Source organism: Typopeltis vanoorti, chromosome 25, assembly GCF_054136105.1.
Source record: "Typopeltis vanoorti isolate ZY-2024b chromosome 25, IOZ_Tvanoo_1.0, whole genome shotgun sequence".
Taxonomy (NCBI): domain Eukaryota; kingdom Metazoa; phylum Arthropoda; class Arachnida; order Uropygi; family Thelyphonidae; genus Typopeltis; species Typopeltis vanoorti.
Window position 1 is genome coordinate 32,002,488 of NC_143573.1, and position 20,959 is coordinate 32,023,446.

Here is a 20,959-nt window from a genome sequence, read left to right on the forward strand (position 1 = left end):
GTGAGAATACCTGGTCGTTTCTCTGCATTGCTTTAAAGGCTATGTGGAGGTCTCCTCTCAGTTATTCGCCTTTGACCCTTAAGCACCCTTGATTATTATTGTTAAAAGAGACCTCCACGGAGTCAGAGACTCATCAAGAAAGGCCATATACTACACACACCAGCTATCATACTTTTTCTTGAATTCATTCACACTGCTTGCACTCACAACATCCAGTAGCATTCCATTCCATTCACACACCACCCTCTGAGAGAAAAATCTAGCCCTCATCCCTTTCTTTGCAGCCTTCATTCTCAGCTTCCAAAGATGCCGTCTTTTCTTTTCCTCACCCTCCATAAATTGAAAAATTCCATGAACTGAAATACTCTATGACCCTTTCAGAAGTTTGTAAGTCTGAATCATATCTCCCCTCTTTCTCCTGTTTGCTACTGTCTGCAGTCTACAAATTCTCACTCTGTCTTCATATTCAGTATTCCACAATCCTGATATCATTTTTAATACACTTCTTTGTACTCTCTCCTCTATATCAGAATCACAACAGAAACCAGGAGACTCAATAGTGACCTGTGCACAATAGACCAAGTGAGGTCTTATTCATGCCTTGTAAAGAGGCAAAATGACATCCTTATCTTTACATGTGAACATTCGTTTCGTCATTGCAATTATCTTTTGAATTATATTTGCAATCTTTGCTACATGGCCCCTGAACTTGAACTTCCTATCTATTAACACTCCAAGATCCCTAGCCTTATCAATTTCTTCTAGCATAATCCCACCAATATAATACAACATTGGATATGTAATCATGCCGAAGTGAATGACTTGACATTTATTGACATCCTTTTTTTCAATTTTCCATCATGCCCACAATTCCAGCCTATTCAAATCATTCTGCAAGTACTGTATATCAGCAGCATTCCTGATTACTTACCTATCTTTGCATCATCAGCAAATAGCTGTATGTCACTTGTCAAATCCTTCCCAATATCATTAATGTACAGATTGAATAACAATGGACCAAATGCTGATCCTTGTGGTACACTACTAGTTACCATAAATCTTGCAGATTCACATCCCCGTATACCACTTTTTGATATCTGTCAGTCAGCAATTCTCTTATCCATGCTAATATTGTATAAAACAAACCCATTTTCTTCAGTTTATACAAAAGTGTACCATTCTGTATTCTGTCAAAAGCCTTAGCAAAATCCAAAAGTATAATGGTGTATATATTCCCCCTTGTCTAGTTCAATGGTAACATTGTTATAGAATGTGAACAAGTTGCTAAAATATGACCTTCCCTTAGTAAACCCATGTTGTTCATGGCAAAGTAGAGATTCACTGTCAACCCATTCTGAATGCGAGCCCTAACCAATTTTTTTAAAATCTTCACCACCACTCCTGAGATACTAATTGGTTGATAGTTAGATATCAACCAATTAGTATCTCAGGAGTGGTGTGGTAATTTATGGTAATTCCATTGCGCCACCCTTGTGCAATGGAATTACCATACATTCCTTCCATTCCTGCAGAATCTTCCCTGTTCTGAGACTCATATTAAACAGCCTGGTCAAAGGAATGGCCAGTCAGCTGAACACTCTTTTAGCATACGTGCTGATATCGCATTAGTCCCTATTGCTGAATTCTTATTCAATTTGTGCAACAGTTCTAATACCTCATCCTCATAGACCTGCGTTTCTTCATCTAGTGAAGAGGTAACAGTGAGCTCAATGTTGCGTAAACCAGGTTGATAGCTTTTAACAAAATGGGTACTCATTAACTGAACAACCTCTTCTGCATCTGTAACCCTCATGCCATCAGGATTTAGAATAGTTATTCTTTCATGTTCATTCTTTCTTTTACTTGCAACATATCGATAGAATTTTTGTGGGTTGTCTTTAGCACACAGAGCCAGTTTCTTTTCATACTCAGTCTTTGCTTTCCATACAACAGTTGTGACTATTCTAGCCTGCTGCTTATAATTTTCATAATGGACATCATCCTTATGTACACGGTAATCCTTCCACATCATCCTTTACTTATGAATCTCTCGCTTCATAAGATTATACATCCCTTTGACTCCTACCCTGTTTATTCATCGAACTCTCAGGACCCATTCTGATATTGCATCATCATGTAAGTATTGTTTAAATGCTTCCCATGCACTGTTAATATTCGTCACATCCAACAACTGATCCCGTTCTACTAAACTCAGTATACCCCTCAGTTGTTCATAATTTCCTGTTTTGTTGTTCAGCATGTAACCTTTTCTAAATGGAGTATTCATAAACTTTGTGACTTCACAAGTGAGTACTGCATGATCTCTATCACCAACTGGAGGCAGAATAGTTATGTCTTTAATTGAAATGCCATCTGACAGTATAATCAAATCTAACACTCTTTGTCCTTGAGTTCCTTCTGTCACATGGCGCTTGAGGAAGTTTTCCCACAACAATTCAATAAATGCATTTTCATTCTTCTCATGAGATTCTACCTACCCAATCAATATTTGGATAATTAAAGTCTCCCTTTATAATTACTCTTTTTGCACTCATCTTTTCTATTTGCTGATGCATTTCTTCCTTACTAACAACTGATCCACCAGGTCTGTAACAACATCCCACTATGCAATTGATCTTGTTAGATTCCACCTCACACCGGATGGCTTCAAACTCACTGCCACATGAAATACTGTTAGTAATAGTACTACCATCATAGGTCTCAATTCTAACTGGATTCAAGTCATCTAATATCATTGGCAGCACTTCCTCTCCTCTCCTATCCTCTCCATCCTTCCTAAAAATACTGTATCTTTTACACTCGATGCCAAGTTTGTATGTCTGATTCTGATAGCCAGGTCTCACTAATGCCTACAATCTGAAGTTCCAACATATTGACCAAGGCAACAAACTCTATTTCTTTGTTTCCTATACTCCTAGCATTCATGTACAGATATATATAATAATTTACCTGTGTGTTCTTTTGTATACTCTTGTTTGCAGTCTGCATGACACAGTTGGACAACTTGCAGATCTCTGTTCTTCTCTAGCGCCTTATACATGTAGCCATGTTTGCACACGCTTTATAGGTCTGAATCGGATGAACATAAAGTCAAAATTGTTCTCTCCTCATCAACATTTCCATAATAAAGCCCATCCCTGTCATTAACACAGTTATATAACATTGTCACTCTTACACTCACATTCTCACCATTCCTCCCTTTATAATTTAGTTTCTCTGAATCTTTGCGGTAGGTCTCATACTATTTATTAATTTTTCAAGATCTTGATACCAAATGCATTCAGGTGTAGGCTGTCTCTGTTATACAAATCCAGTCTTCCCTCAAACTCACTCCACACATCCAAAATCTAGCATCCATTCCTTCTACACAGCCTATGCATTGATTCGTTTGCCATCATAGCCCTTCTTCTTAATTCACTTTCTTACTCTTCACTCTCACCTTTTCCAACAACCCTTTCATGTTCTCGCTCTCTGTGTCATACTGAACTTATCGCTAGACATTAGTACCTACTACAATTACGATCTCGTAATTGTAGTAGGTATGAAATGAGGATTTGAAATTAGAAGCGATCACTATTTAGTCTTGAGCAGGATAAAATTGAATTTCATATTGAAAAGAATAACATGTAAGAAAGTTTTAAAGCGAATGAAGATTGAGCAGCTCTCAGATGTGAACTGTAGACTAACATATACAAAGATTATTGAAGAAAAAATGAAAGAGAACAGGAACCAAACTTTGGAGATTCAATGGCAAGCCTTGAAGAAAACCCTGATTGCTTCAGCCAGAGAGACATGTGGTGAGGTTGTCTACAAGGATAGAAAAATCAGGACTCCATGGTGGACACAGGAAGTTAAAGAGGCAGTGAAGGAAAAGAAGAAATCATATCAAAAGTTCCTGGCAAATAAGTCAGCTTTTGCTCTTAGAGAATGCAGAGACAAATGTAAGAAAGCTAAACGCTGTGTAAAACTAGCTAAACAAAAGTGATGGGAGGACTTTGGCAAGAACATAGAAAATAAATATCAAGAAGGTGGTAAGATATTCTGGAGGTTGTTGAAGAAGCTTAGAAATGGAGGAAAGAGTGCTGTAAAAGGAGTTAGAGATGATAAAGGTGACATGAAAATAGGAGAAAAAGATATCCTTGAATTATGGGAATAATTACTTCGAAAAATTGCTAAATGAAACAAGCAGTGATAGCACAGTACTAAAAAACACTCAAAAGGCATGCAGTCAGGAATACATATCCATACTTGAAGTAGAAAAAGTCATCAAAGGCTTGAAATGTGGAAAGGCAGCAGGAGTACATGATATTCGACCTGAAATGCTGAAGTATGGTGGTATAAAAGTCTTACAGTGGCTGCACTGCATAGTTCAGAAAGCCTGGACAAAGGGACAAATTCCCGATGATTGGATTAGAGCTCTAATAGTGCCCATATATAAAATGGGAAATAAAACTGAATGTGAGAATTTCAGAGGCATTTCACTACAGAGTGTTCCTGGCAAGATCTATGCAAGTATACTTGAGAAACGGTTGAGAAGAATTGTGGAAGAAAAGCTTGGGGAAGAACAAGCTGGATTCAGGCCAAATAGAGGCTGTCATTATCAGATCTTCACTTTACGACAAATAGTGGAGAAATTATGGGAATATAACAAAGATCTGATATCCAGATCAACAAAACTTAAACCTTCCAGTTTAAGTTTTGTTGATCTGGAAAAGGCATATGACAAGGTGCCAAGAGACAAGCTATTCAATACGTTACAGTTATATGGTGTCACTGGGGCATTATATCAAGCAATACTTAGTCTGTATTTGAGTGGTAAGTCAGCAGTTAGAATTGAAGGATGTACAGGAAGATGGTTTAATGTTAAATCTGGTGTGAGACAAGGATGTACATTATCCCCTCTGTTATTCATTATCTATATGGATCACATTATGAAGGAAAGTGGTATTAAACATTATATCAGAATTGGAGATCTTAATGTCAGCTCTTTGCTTTATGCAGATGATGTTATACTTCTGAATAAATCCACTACAAGTTTGCAAGAGTCCCTGACTAAATTGAATAACTGTTGTAATAGATATGGTATGAAGGTCAGCATTAAAAAAACAAAGATAATGAAAATAGGTAGAATTGTTGAAAATGTCAACCGTGTTGTGAACGGGGATCCTGTGGAACAAGTAAAACATTTCAGCTACTTAGGCACGATTTTTAGTGAAGATGGTAAATTAAGTATGGAAATAGACAACAGAATCAACAAAGCTGGTATGGTAGGAAGTCAACTGAATAAATTCATATGGAATAAGAGAGAAATTAGTCGAACACTAAATTAGCTGTATACAAGACAGTATTCAAACCAGTTTAAACTTATGGATCTGAGAACTGGGTCAGAAGTAAAACACTTGACCAAAGACTAAAGACCGCAGATATGAGAGTCCTGAGAAAGATTAGAGGCATGAACAAATGGCATCAATGGCAATATATATTAAAAACGAGGATATTAGGAAATAACTTGTCATTGTCAGCATCCAGGAATACGTTAGCAGAGCTAATCTCAGGTGGTATGGTCACTTAAACAGAATGGGCGAGGAAAGATTAACAAAACAAGTGTTCTCTTCCAGGTTGGCAGGAAAACGTTTTAAACGTTTTCCTGCCAACTGAAAACAATTTAAGATCTGATAATGATAATATTGGAGTCTTGACAAGTAATAGACTGATTTGGAGAAAAATTGTAGATAGGAAGTTAGTAATTATGTAAATTTTTCATGTAGTACTATCATATCCTATACACCCCTTGAGGGTACATGTCAGGAATTTGATGATGATGATGATGAAATCTGCACAATAACTTTTACGACACCCTGTATACACACTGGGAAACAAGATTCATCACAATACACTTTAGTAAGCTGTAGCATAAATGCTGTGTTAATCATTGACCCTAGCTTAACTTTTGGTCAAGAAAAAAAAAGAAGAGTAAAATTTAAATTAAAAAAAGATAATAAAAATAATAATAAATAATCGGATACTCGAATAAGTGGAACTACATAACTGCTACTAGTTAAATTCTCTTATTTCGATTTTATGTGCTGTTCCCATATGCAAGTTAAACCCACAAAATTAAAGTCCACACTCTTCTATTCCACACTTGCCCACCCAGGGGTATACAGAATACATTGCATGTAATTTGCCCTACAATTTGGAAATAGAACACACAATCCCAATAAGAAAAGAAGAACTCAAACAACACATTAAATTCCTTTGTTATGGAAAATCAAGCCTTTCTGATCATGCATTTCAAATGTGTAGAACTGAATGGAAAGACATCCTTACATCATACTAAAACCTGGGGGGGGGGGACATCAAAGAAGCTTATGAGATGATGATGATCCATCTTCCCAGCCTCAACAAGAATGATGGGTTATGAGTTCCAAGAGTCTGGAACGCTTAGCTGAACTCATATAGCATCTAGGAATAGAACAACAGAAGAAGAAGAGAATGGCACAACTCCAAAAAACCTAACACAGAAAATCTTTTCAGTAGACAATAAACAGAATCCAATCATAACAGGACTGTAGAGATTAGGTATTTGCTTATTCTGGCTTCACTGATCTTTCCATGTTGCTGCTTGTTCTCTTTCTCTACTTTCCTTTGGTTTATATTTACCCACATCTTTTCGTAGTTGATATCTTTCCATTCTAAATAAATGCTCTTTCCATTTTTCTCTATTGATCTTTTCATTTGCATTGTAAAGACTTGACTCTCTCTTCTGTTGTTTTAATTTTTTATATGGTCTAATTTTGTTTTAATTGTTCTTAAAAATCTCATTTCTGCTGCTTGTATTTTATTTTGATCTTTCTTGTTAACAATCCATGTTTCTGAGATATATAATAGAGTTGGAGTGGCTGTTACTTTATAAAATTTAATTTGGATATCTCATCTTGTTTGTTTTTTAATTAGTGTCCTTTTAATTGTTCCACAGTTTTTTTGAAATGTATTTAGTTTTTCATCTATACTTTGTCTTTTAGATATGTTATTATGCAAACCCAAATAATTAAACTGTGTCATCTGTTCTATTATTTTATCTTCTATGACTGCTTATGATCTTAACATTTAAATTACTTGACTTTTGTTTTCTTTTGTGAGATCTTTAAATTGTACTGTTGGAATATTTAATTCATAAACTGACTTGAAAGTCACCTGCATTATCTTGTAATATCATCTGAATCATCTGCATACAGCATTGTATCAGAATTGTATCAAAAATACAATATGCAGCGTATGCTGTATGTTGTGTTTTTGACAACAGTTCTTCTGGTTAACTTGGATACCTTGTTTTATTGCTGCTTTCCATTATTTAATAATTTGATCAATATATTGAATAGATTTGGAGACAATTACAAGGCTAAATGCATCTCTAAATTCCATCTTCTTTTAATGATTTGTTTTAAAACAGATATTGTCTATACATGATATACCATGTCGAAACCTATTTTGTTCTTCTGAGAGTAGACGGTTTGCAATATTTCCAAGTATTTTATTCAAAATTTTACTGTAATCTCATATTTTAACAGGATATGGTATTTAATAAACTTATTCTTCTGTAATTTTGTCATTTCTATCTTCTTTCTTAAATATAACTTAGCTTTTGACCAATGTGATAGCACTTCACATATCCTCCAATAGTTACTCATTAGCTTTAAGAATCTTCGATATTATTATTTATATGGATCTCTATGGACTCAATAAACTCATTGCAGGAGAACCACACTATTCATTAACCTGATACCTATCATACATCACCTTAAATTTATTATTGGGATGCTCACAACCACCTCTTTTATTTTATTTATCCTTTTCTTTTTTATGCTGGAGCTTACTAAATGTGATATAGCTTGTGTTCCACTGTGTACATATTTGTTCTTATAATAACCTAGATATAAGGGTCGAAATGTTGAATTTTGTTATATTTTAGTTTTAATCATAGTAATGGCTCTAACATAGAAGTTTGCATTCATAATTTCTACACAATGACTATGAAATATGTACTGATGTGATATCACACGTAGTGATATGGGTAAGAAATTGGTCAAACTGATAGATGATGGAAAGTAATGTTCAGAAGGAGAGCCTTCAAAGAGCCAGGTTGTTAGGAGCAGAGTACCACAGGGTTTTGTTTTAGGATCCTTTTTGTTGTTCAAAATGTTCATAAATGATTAAGATTCAAATATTAAAATTTCTTCCTTATCTGATGGATGTAGAAAGTTGGGCAGAATAGTTACTTGTTCTGATGAACAAAGTTTTGTATATAGGATGATCTTAATATTGTCATTAAGATCATCCTATATACAAATATTGGCAGAATGGATCAGGAGGTAGTGTTTAAAATTTAATGTTAACATTATTGTGATTTATTTTTGGTGAGTAATTTATGTATAATTGAATAGATTGGTTGATAAGGAATTTAAGTTCAGAGCTCATATTGGTAGGACTGTCAGTAAAGCTCAGCAGATTATAGGATTAATTGAACAAAGCTTTGCTTGTAAGAGGAAGGAAGGAAGGATATCATTATAGAAGTCTTTAGTCACACCAATATTAGATTATTGCTTCCAACTTCACTTGCAAATAATTTTAATGGATGTAAAGAAAATTGAAAGTATTCAGAAAGGGTTGTATCATATTTGTATGTAAGTTAGTTCATAACATATATAAGACAGACAGCAGGAGTTTGCTGCATTTGCTGAACCAGGTTCTGCTATATGGCATAATGAAAAAGATACTGAAGAAGATATGTACAAGTTCATTTGTACATGAACTTGTACATATCCCATAAGAATACCCCTCCTGGGGGGGGGGGGCATTATTATAGATATCATGATACATAAAAAAAGTTACATCATTACAAACTTCATGTTGACAGTTTTCCTCAAAATTAATCTGTTATCTGTAAAGACTCGAATATTACTAGCTCTTGTATTTATGTCTTACAAAACACTTCATACTGTATCAATCCACCTAGATCTTGGTCTTTCACTATATATATTTCTTCCTTTCTTGAAAAAAAAAAAAAAAAGAAAAAAGACTTCATTTCTTAATATTTCTTCTTTCATTCTGTTTAAATGACAATGCTACTTTAGATTAATTCTGCAAACACATCCCTAAATGCTAAGAACATCAAGTCCTTTCCTGAATCCTTGTTTTTTAATATGATACTCAAGTCCTTCCTAATATCCTTTTTTTTTTTAAATATGATACTGCTATTGATGCCATCTGTATACTCTTCTAATCTATCTCAGGACTTATATTTGCTTAGTACAGTCTTTGATTAAGAAATTTATTTCTTAATCAAAGCCTTTATTTCTAACCCATCTATCAGATCTGTTAATTAAAATTAATTGGAACACTTCTTGTATACACCAAGTTTAATGTTTTGACTAAATCTCTTATATCATATAACTTTATTTGGTTGATTTCCTACCATACTGGCTTTGCTAATTCTGTTCTGTGTCCATGTTTAATTTACCATCTACAGCAAAAATTGGGGCTATGCAGCTGAAATATTTTACTTGTTTCATAATTTCCCCATTTAGGATTCAGTTGATGTGTTCCTGCCTATTTATCTTTTCCTTTTTATTGCTCATTCTCATACCAGACTTATTGCAGCAGTTATTTAATTTAATTTGTCGGCTTGCTTTGCTGAATAGTTAGCATACCTGCTCTCCAACAGGCTGCTGGTTCAAATTCTGCCATGGGCATGGATGTTTGTGATTGTCTTTCTTTAGGTATGAGATGAATGTCATCACCCAGTATGAGACCAAACTGATTATTGGAGGCCTGAAGGGGCTTGAAAAAATTTCATGTTTGATCTAGAAGGGCTTCTGGACTATTTAAAAAATAAATGAAAAATACAAAACAATATATAGAGAAAATTGATAAAATAGGGAAAAAATATTTCTAGCCCGTTCACAATACAAAATGTACTTTAGGTTTAAAATAACTTTTCAAGGGTAAGAGCAACATAAAAAAAGGAAAAAAAAACTTTTTTTTTTTATTTAGAATCCTATAGAGCTGCACTGGATTTATTTAGGGGTATAACATCATATGTGAAGTAAAGAGCTGATCTTAACATCTCCAATTTTGATATCAGTCTTATTGTCACCTTCCTACGAGGGTGGTCTGAAAAGTTCTCGGTCTCGACCATAGATGGCAACACTATTGGCAAGATTTTTTTCTATAATTTTGGTACATCTGTCATAAGCATCCATGTGAAATTGGTCATGCTCTCAAGTAGTTGATAGCATGAAATTATATTTTTGTCATTGAAATTATAAATTTTTTTTTCATTGTTAGGCCTAGAACTTTTCAGACCACCCTCATGCATAATGTGAACCATGTAGATGATAACAGTGGAGATAATGTGTACCCTTGTCTGGTACCTGATTTAACATTAAACCATTTTCCTCTACCTGCTTCAATTCTAACTGCTGACTTACAATTTAAATATAGACTGTGTATATATTTATATATAATGTTCCATTACACCATATAACTGTGAACAGCATTTTTCTTGGTACCTTGTGTTATATACATATCTAAGAAAAATGCTGTTCACAGTTATATGGTAAATGGAACATTATGTGTACCAATATGTAATGGTGAAAATCTCATCCTGGCAATGTCTGTTTGGACTGAGAGCTTGTTCTTCTCTAAGCTTTTCACAATTTTTCTTACCATTTTCTCAAGTATAACAGGGACACTTGGTAGAGAAATTCCTCTATATTTCTCATATTCATATTTGTTTCCCTTTTTATAGATGGGTACTACGAGAGCTCTACTCCAGTCATATGGAATTTGAGTGGCTAACCGAGAAGAGACCTCCACATAGCCTTTTAAGGAATGTGAAAAACTGACATGGGCTTCTGACTTAATGTCTACTCCTCACCTTTTTTGTGGTGCATCTCATTAGTAGTTATCTACCTGGATACTGAATGAACAGGGATGGGCTGCAGTTTGATATTTAGCCAACCAAATTGTATTCTTATTGTCTCAAACTGAATAATGATGATGATACACGATGAAAAAATGATGATGATTGGTAATAGGAAATGCTTCTGCATCTCTACATGCTTGAAACAGTGCTGTCATCTGATCTATAACATTAGAAGGAGTAATAGACACGATTGGATAAAATGAAGCAGATTTTAAATGTGAGAAGATTAGAAAGAGAATTTGAATTTATTCAGTTTCTTATATTGAATATGAGTGTATGTATATATAAATGCTATCTTTGAGATGAAGAGAGCTAAAAGGGTGTAATTATGGGAGAGAGGAGTAGCAGTGAAGTAACTCATAATTGAGTTTCTTTTAGGAAGTGTGGTTCTGGTTTTGCAGATTTGATATGGACATCATTGAGGTTGGAATTGAACTGATATATATTTTGGGTTGAATTTGTAAAGATTTAAAAGTTTGCATTTGTTTGCATATAATTTGATTTTTTATTGGTGGTTTGTGATAAACTGAAATTAGTTAAGACATGGAATATGCAGTGAAGACTTCTGCATTACATATATGTTCTGCATAGAGAAAATCTTCTCAACAAGTTACCTGCCTGTTGGCTGACAAATACATAGAGGCAGTAAGAAGACACATTCACTATAATTATCAATTATAGATTGATAAAACTATAGTTATAGTATAACAATGGGAATAAAATAAAATAAAACACGCACACACACACACACACACACATACATATATACACATTCAATTTTGTATTCATAAATTACATATATCGATAAACACTTTAGAAACATATTCATTTAACTTCACAGTAAACTGAAAATTAAAAATAACTGAGCACAGCAAGTGAAATAAATCATGAGGCAGTAAGAAGACACATTCACTCAATTAGAATGGATGTTTTGACTGAGCAATCAGCTGTTCAGGTAGGTTCGGCTCTCAGGTAGGGAGGATTGACAAACGTGTATAGACATGAACTACAGCACTATGCTTTGTCACTTAGTTCTCAGAAATTAATCAATATCAGTGTTGCCAACTTTGCGACTTTATTACTAGATCTTGCGACTTTTGAGCTTTCACGACACATACCCCAAAATTTTACCATGTACCCCAAGGGGTGTGTGTGTACCACAGGTTGAGAACTCCCTCTAGGGTAAGATATAAGTATATAACTGAAATAAATGTCATTGCTTTCATTCTTCATTAAAATCAGTAAAATTTAAATTTTGGAGTTTAAATTAGCATTTATGGTCATAGTCAGTTATTTGTTCCTTTGACCCTCCATGACTGACATGCTATTCTTTGGAGAATGAACCTGTTCTTTATATTGATCCCATACATGAGAGGCTGAGGAACCTGTAAGCACATCAGTGCCATGTTTTGGATGCAGTTGAGAACTGAGAATTGGGAATATTTCATGAGAAAGGCTGTTCTGGAGGACAGAGGTGGACAGAATAAAAGAGGCAGAATGGAAGCAGGTTCTGTGTGTTTGCATTGCACAATAAAGGGATGCTGGGCAGCTGTTGCTCTTGTTTTAACAGGTGCAACAGAAAGTGAAGAAATGATGGTTGCCAATTCACTTGAGCAGTGATTATGGATGTACCTGTAGAAGAGAGAGACAGTGCTGAAACACTGCACCTGTGCAATAGAAGTTGAAGTGAATCTGTACGAGAGGGATCATCTGGGAGCCTAATTGCTTGCCTTTGGGCAGTATCAAGGATTTTAAGGGAAACTTTAAGTGCACTATCCCAAACACATGAGCAGTATTCTAAACATTGGCAGATTTGGGATTTATATATAGTTAAGAGTTGGTTGGGTATAAAATGGGCTCTTGAATGAAAGAGAATGTCATGTTTCTTGGATGCTGAGGAGGCTATTAATATGATGTGTTTATGCCAGTAAAGACTGGAGATAAACATTAGCAAAAACAAGGAGATCTGATGTTGTCTTGTGATTTGCATATTACTAAGGCTAGGGAATGGGTGAGCTGGAATCACTTTTGCATGAGAAAAGGCAAGACTGTGTTTTAGTGGCATTGAACATAACAAGGTTGTCCTCTCAATATTGAAAGATAGTATCTAAATCAATGTTTAAGGCATCTTGTAGCCTGGGATGTCAGAGTACTGCATGGTTTGTCAAATAAGTAGAATGAGTGGAGATCATCTGCATAGCTGTGGATGGGATTCATGGTTATTATGAGTAAGTCATTTATGTACAGGAGAAAGCGGATAGGTGATAGGACAAAGCCTTTAGACACTCCAGCAGTGGTGGTGAAGCCCAAAGAGAGAGATCTACCATCACTCACAGAGAACAACCAGAGAGAAAGCTGGTTACCCAAATATAGACAGAGGCTATGAAGCTTTGAAAATATCAAGGTGATATTACAAGTGTCTCTGAACCTTTCCATGTTATGTGTCCAGTGATGGTAATGTAAGTTACATGGTCAGCTGTGGATCTTGAATATCAGTATCCATACTGCTGGTTGCTGATTAATTGGTAGGCCTCTAAGCAGTGGAGAAGTTGGCTGTTGATGATTTTCTTTATTATTTTGGAGAGAATAGAAGTGATAGTAATTAGGCTGTAGTTTGATGGTAGACTTCTATTACCCTTTTTTGGAATAGGATGAATATGAGATTGCTTCCATGCATTGGGATAAGTACCAGATATATATAATAAATTATAGACACCACAGAATGGGTGTTAACTCTTGAGCACAATGTTTGAGAACCATTGCAGAGATGTCATCACGACCAGAAGGCTTTTTGTATCCAAGTTATTTAGTAGTTTGATGCATTTTTGTTGAAAAACTGTAGTAGGCATATGGAGCTTGGATTCTAGTATGGTAAGAGGTTATTTCTATTTGTCATCTCTGCAGGAGTTCAAGGAAAAGAGTGATTCCAGAGGTCAACTTTATCTTTGGGTGAAATAACAGTGGTACCATCAGGATGAGAGAGAGAGAGGTGGAAGTGCAGGAGAGCAAAAGTTGCATCCTACCCCTTTTCAAGGGACCAGAAGGCATGGCTTCCATTTGGACAGGAAAATCAGGACAGGGTTAGAATCATGTTTAGGATACATAAAACTCATATAAGAACTTTTGAAGTGAGGGTGAGTTAGCCTGGTCTCATTCAGAGGTAGGAGAGGCCCACCCCTCAGATTTTGCATTCTAGAAAGTAGGCATAATGACCAGAAGAACATATGTGATGAACACATATAATAACACTAGCCTCATAGTTTTAGTTGCTTCAGCTGTAAATCAAAACAGTCCAGCACAATTCTTTGGGAAGTGGTTTGCTTTTCTCTAAAGGTAATATCTAAAAACATATTTAAAAATAAAATAATAAAATAAAATAAATTCTCATAATGCCTTTTTATTCCCCAGTGGGAGTAGATGGAGTGAGCTGTTTTAGCCCTAACTTCCGTTTAAAAATTTTGGGAATGCTGGTCTATATACACTGCTTGGAAAGAAGTCAATGGACACCATAGTGTGATGAACAAACAGCCTTTATAAGATGTAGGACTTCCGTTCAATGCAATGACTGCAGCAATCCTACAGGGTATACTTTCCACAAATGTACGATAGTGATCAGTGATGTCCCTTGACCTCACCTGATGCTCCAGTTCATCCCACAGATGTTAAATAGGGTTGAGATCAGGGCTCTGTGGAGGCCAGTCAAGTGTGGTGACGTTATGTTTACAAACCATGCAGTTAGTCTTGGACACTTATAAACTCCATGTATTCATTGCCTGTTTGCAAAAGATAAATCCTCAGTTGTCATGGAGGGGGGGGTAAATTGTGTTTGCTAGTTTTTTCAGCTCTGTCTGAAGACCTAATTTCTTCATTTCATGAAGTGATTTGAACCAGGAACTCTTTCTCTGGTCAGGCCTTGCTCAAAGCAGACATATTTGCAGTCAACAGACATGCTGTACTTGCCTCTCATAGCTTTATTGCTTTGGTTGTAATTCCAATCTGTGAGAATCTTTCTCATACTTGTGTACAGGTTAGAAAAATCTCTGGAACTGGAATTCATTTAAAGCATACTTAGATACTAATTATACAAGTTTCAGTAAGGAAATACCGTGAGTAGACATATTACTAACTATTATAATAACTGAATTAACTCACATAAATTATTCTTTATTCGTAGAATTTTCACCCGAGTATCACAGGCATCATCAGTATAGGTACAAGGCTAATTAAACAACTGTTATATTCACAATGTGCCACCTAAGTAGCTAAGGTTAAATTTCCTAAATTTATTTATTAATTATTTTTTAAATTATTTAAATTTAATTATTTAGTTATTAAATTATTCAATTATAATAATTTATTTATTTTATTTTTTTTAATATATATGTGTATACAATTATATGTTAGGAAAGATTTGCTGCCTTATAAAGTACTATCTCCCACAAGGGCCAAGACGTAGACCATCGGATCTGTTTAGGTTAGGGGAGTGAAGTAATGTTTCACATTACTTCACTCCCCTAGTTAAGTGGAACAAGACAAAAGTCATTCACAGAAGTCGGTTCCTAATGGAATGGCTATACAAAGAAACATGTGAAACATTACTTCACTCCCCTAACCTAAACAGATCCGATGGTCTACGTCTTTCCCCCTTGTGGGAGATAGTACTTTATAAAGCAGCAAATCTTTCCTAACATATATATATTTAAAAAAAAAAAATTAAATTTATATAATTTAAAAAATAATTAATAAATAAATAATAATAATAATAATTAAATAAATTTAGGAAATTTAACCTTAGCTACTTAGGTGGTGCATTGTGAATATAACAGTTATTGTTTAATTAGCATTGTACCTACTGATGATGCCTGTGATACTCGGGTGAAAATTCTACGAATAAAGAATAATTCACGTGAGTTAATTCCGTTATTATAATAGTTAGTAATGCTAATTATACAATTTTTAAATCTTTCCCTGCTTTTTAGGTAACCTGAAGATGACACTGGTTAAGTCTATTTTATAATGATCCATGAATTTGATAAACAATACCTTCAAAATTAATCATTTCAACTACCATTTCATGTAGTAAAATATGTGATTGAATTTTTTCCAGACAGACCCCTAGATGATGCCACTGCAGTTAGTACCTTGCACTTCCAGTTAGTGGAAGAATGGAATCTGCCAGGTCATTTGTTTCAAAGTTGCAGCTTGCATTATTAAGATGTACTACTACTTAAATGGAAACTGTGTGTGTGCGCGCATGCATGCACACATGCTGTGTGTCAAAAATGCAGTGATGCCAATTGACATTTTTTGATATCCATCAAATTTTATCAAATATCTTGATAATGGCCCAAACTCTAGACTTCCTGTTTAAAAGGACAATATAGAACTTCACATAAATACCATTATCATAGAGAAAATAAAATGAAGAACTTTCTTTGATGAAATCCCAAATATACTTTCTTCATTTACAATTTCATAACGTGCAGATGAAGCAAAATATTTGCATAACTTCTAATGGCAGATCCATCTATGATTCTAAATATATAATGCTTAATAACTTTCCCATACCGACACAAGATCAACCAGTACATTAAGTTCATCACATAGATAATTTGATGATGTATTTAACAATTAGCAAAATGTATTTTGGCTTTATGGTTTGTTATACAGAAAGTTTACTTTTATTTGGCAACAAAAACAAGAAAGAAGCCTGAATACCATCTAGGTATGAAATTTACTGCCTTGAATTCTTTCTTTTTACACTGAAAAGTGAAAAGTATGGAAATGATATGAGAAAATCCTAATGCCCATTCTTATCACAAAAATTTTTTTTCTTACGCTAAAAAAGTAAACCATTCCGAAAATACACTCACTGATGCACATTTTTGTAGAGATAAAAGTAGCATTTATTGTAGACATTTTATAACATTTATTTAAAAATACCCTGCTTGGATATCTATAAATAAAAGAAGTCAACAGCCATGGCACCCACCTTAAGATGTAGAACCTCCTTTCACCTTACTGACAGCAGCAGTTCCATGGTGCATACGTTCCACAAGCATACAATAGCGATCGATAGGAATTTTGTACTATTCTTCCTGTAGGCATTTAATGAGGTCCTGGACTGTTGTGGGGCCAACATTCCTTGATCTCACCCAATGCTCCAGTTCATCACACAGATATTCAGTAGGGTTGAGATCAGGACTCTGTGGAAGTTAGTCAAGTGTAGTGACATTCATGTTCACAAACCATGCAGTAATGGCAGCAGCCTGGTGCATTGTCTTTCTGAAAGAGACAATGGTCAGTTTAGAAACCCCAAAGTAGGAAGCATTGTGTTGAATTTTTTCTTGACAATTATTCATAAGACTATTACACTATTACTGTTGTCACGCACAATACCAATTTTTTGTATGAATTAGAACCATCAGTTATAACCTAGTCTGTAACCTTCATTTTAGCTTACTAGTTTGTATTCCCTGAGGATGCCAATAGAAAAATTGGCGAAACATGTAGGAGGATAAAATAAAGCTACTTGACAAAGATTATATAAAAAAAGTGTAATAGTCTTAGGAAGCATTGTGTTATACACAATGTTCAGATTGCTCATGGAGTTCAGTGTTAAACCTGGAAAAAAAAAAAAAATAAGGATCACACTATCACCGCCAAATTTCATAGAGGTTACACACTCTGCTAAGAGACGTTCGCCAGGCATCTGCCATCGCCACATCCATCCACCTACTCGATAGAGAATCGTTGCTGCATAACAGTTTTCCAAGCTTCCACCTCTCTGTACTATCCTATCACAATGCTTCTTTCAAATGCCATCAGTTCCCTTCATGTAGCCATTTCACCCAGACACGTTGCACTAACTTGGGAGTCCAATTTATAGTGGCTACAAACATGTGAATCATTACATGGCACAATGCACCTTCCACATGGGGGGGGGTATCCATTGACTTCTTTCCAGCCATTGTGTGTGTTTATTTATCATCTGTATAGTTTTTGTTGTTGAACCTTATGAATGATATCTACTCATTTCACTGCTATGGTTAACTTAATCCTTTATTTTCTTCATGAAGTTAAATTTATTCTCTAAGATATTTAAAAACTAATTATTTTGTAATGTGCTTTTGTAAAAAACAAAACAACAACAACAAAAAAAAAAAAACAGAAATTAAGCTTTTATTAATTTCTTTAATTTCTGTTTATGCATGTGAGATTGGTAAAGTGATTGATTTAAGTTTGCTATTCTTATTTTAATGCTAATGTAATTCTCTCATAGATATTACATATGGATGGCCATGGATTCAGATTCAAATTCTGCAAGAGCTATCTAGAACAGCTAAAAGAATGGGAAACCAGGCTGTTGCTGTTAGGTAATTTTTGAATAATTTTTTCTTTATGACTAAAATTTATTATATGAAAATTATGTCAGTTTGCCATTTGCTTAATTTTTGCCATTCTTATTATTGAGGAGAAAAATGAAGGAAGCAAGTATTTTCTCAAACTCATTTTGACTGTAAACATTTAGGGTGCATTGTTTCCCCAGACTTTCATTGCATTTGTTAATATTATTTACCAATGATGAATAATATAAGCAAGAAGATCCCTTGTTGATCAAGAGAGGCAGAATCCATACTGGCAGCCATTAATTAATTTTCATATAGTATAGAATTGAGTGTTGATGGTTTTTCATTGAGTGAAGATGAGTTGAAATCCCTGTGACTTGTATTCATAATTTTTAATTAATTGCTGGCAAAAACCACTTAAACAATGTAAAACACTTTAATAAAATGACTAGTTTCATATAGCCTTATTGTGGCAAAGATTTGTCATGAGTTCTTAGATACTAGTGGAAAGAGTATAAAAAGGCAACATAGAACAAATTTCAGCTCTGGTACAAACCTTCAACTCAATTGGAAAAGTGCCATAAGAACCAGGAGGTTTTTCTAGTTATATGGTTTAGACAAGATTATTTTAATCTCTTTCTAGCAAAAAAAAAAAAAAAAAAAAAAAAAAAAAAAAGGATGGGAGGGGAATGTTGTGTACTTGGAGTAGCAATAGGATATTTACCAAGATCATGTATGCAAGAATTAGAGAAAAGTAAGATGCCTGGATATTGGTCTTATCTGTGGGTAAGAATCATGACTGCTATTTGTATATAATGAAAACTTCTTGCTTTCAGCCATTTCAAAATCAGATTTGGATGGATTGATAGTTTACTTTTATCTATTTGAGGCTTTAGCTTTGATCAAAATTTTCATCTTCCTTTTCTGTTTATATTTTTATACAACCTTGGTCTTTGGAGAACCAATATGTAGATAAGGAATAAGAAATTAAAATGGAATGTGGAATAAATGGTTTCATACCAATAAGAATTGCTATAGTGATATATTCAGTGTAAATGTTTTAATTAGAAGACTGAAAACAATAATCCAACCAAAGAAGTGAGACATAGGGATCACAGTGGTCCTCCCACTTGACATTCTCATAATGCCAGGCAACACATGGATGAGAGTGATGCTTTGAGTTTTGCTCCATAGGAGAAGAAATTGGTACTGAAATGTGATTTGAATTTTCTAGATGACAAACAACATGCCCCATTATAGAAAGTTCACCAGTGAGGAAGTGATCTGAGTGTGTAGACTGGTTAGAATTATCTGGTATTCTGCTACGTATGTGAACAATTTGTGTTCGGATATTAAATGTTGGAACAATTCTATCATTGCAATTGTGAACATGAAAAGCTATGGAGAAAATAATTCCTGTTAGGAAAGTTGGACTGGAAAAAATCAACATTTCAGAAATCAAAAAGTTCAGAATGATTGATGACATTAGGAGAATAACAGAGAGAATGAATTAGAATGGTGCAACAAGATTTTTAACCAGAGAATTTCAAAAGGAGGATATTGTAAGTTAGACATTATACATCAGAGTGAATATATGCACAAAATGCTACCTTTGAGATGAATAGAATCAATGTGTGTAATTGGGAAACTGCTTAAAGAAGCAGAAATTTGAGTTAGGAAAATTCATTTCCACCTCCAATCTTCTGATCCTGAAGATTGGAGTTGGAAATGAATATTGTTGAGGTTGGAACTAAGACCATGTATATTTATGAAGTGAATATGGAAAACTGGGTTTGGCACTATTTGTGTGTAATTTGTCAGCCTAGTTGGCCGAGTAGATTGATAGTGTCTTCATTCTCCTTAGAATCACGTTATGGACATTGATGTTTGTGATTGTCTTTAGAGTAGGGTTTCCATTCCAGATTATGTAAAAATGAAATGAGAAAAAAGAAAAAAAAATGAAAATAAAAAAAATAGGCTCACCTTCTGTACTGATGTATTATAGATATTCATCGTTTTGTGAGCCAGCCTGGTTGGCCGAATGGTTAGCGTGTCCGCTCTGCAGCTAAGAGGCTGCTGGTTCGAATCCTGCCATGGGCATGGATGTTTGTGATGTTCCTACAAACTTTGTGTGGAAAGGGAATCTGCGACCCTACCACTTATTGTAGCAGAAGACATCATTGCCAAAACCATGTGAGGTTCAGCAGTGACCATATGGCATCTATGGACGTCAAATGTGAAAATTTTTAAATGTGAAAACATTTTGTGAGTGAGAGCCTCAAAAAAAAAAAAAAAAAAAAAAAAAAATAGACTACCCTCATTAACTGAATGTGTTGCAGAGATTATTTTACTGCTCTTACCAATCTGCTCAAGTTGTGTATAATTATGGAGATTTTATCACATTTATCAGATATAGCCATATTTTAAATTTCTACAACATATTAATTTATATATTCTTTACAATCTGTTGATGTACATATATTTCTGCATGATTGATATCCACATAAATCTTGAGATACAAATACTTTTTATAAATTCTGTTTTTTTTTTCCCTTCATTTTTTTTTCTTTTAAACATTAAGCACATGGTCGTAGTTTTTTGA

The 20,959-nt window shown here is 34.5% G+C and overlaps 1 protein-coding gene across 2 annotated transcripts in view; it reads left to right on the forward strand.

The window, feature by feature from the left end:
- brun (trafficking protein particle complex subunit brun) overlaps nucleotides 1-20,959 on the forward strand; it is a 452,915-nt gene that overhangs the window by 133,423 nt on the left and 298,533 nt on the right. For both annotated transcript variants that reach the window (XM_090414220.1, XM_090414221.1), the window contains exon 11: nucleotides 18,291-18,384. In XM_090414220.1, coding sequence (XP_090270346.1) covers nucleotides 18,291-18,384 — 94 coding nt within the window. The remainder of the gene's footprint in view (nucleotides 1-18,290; nucleotides 18,385-20,959) is intronic.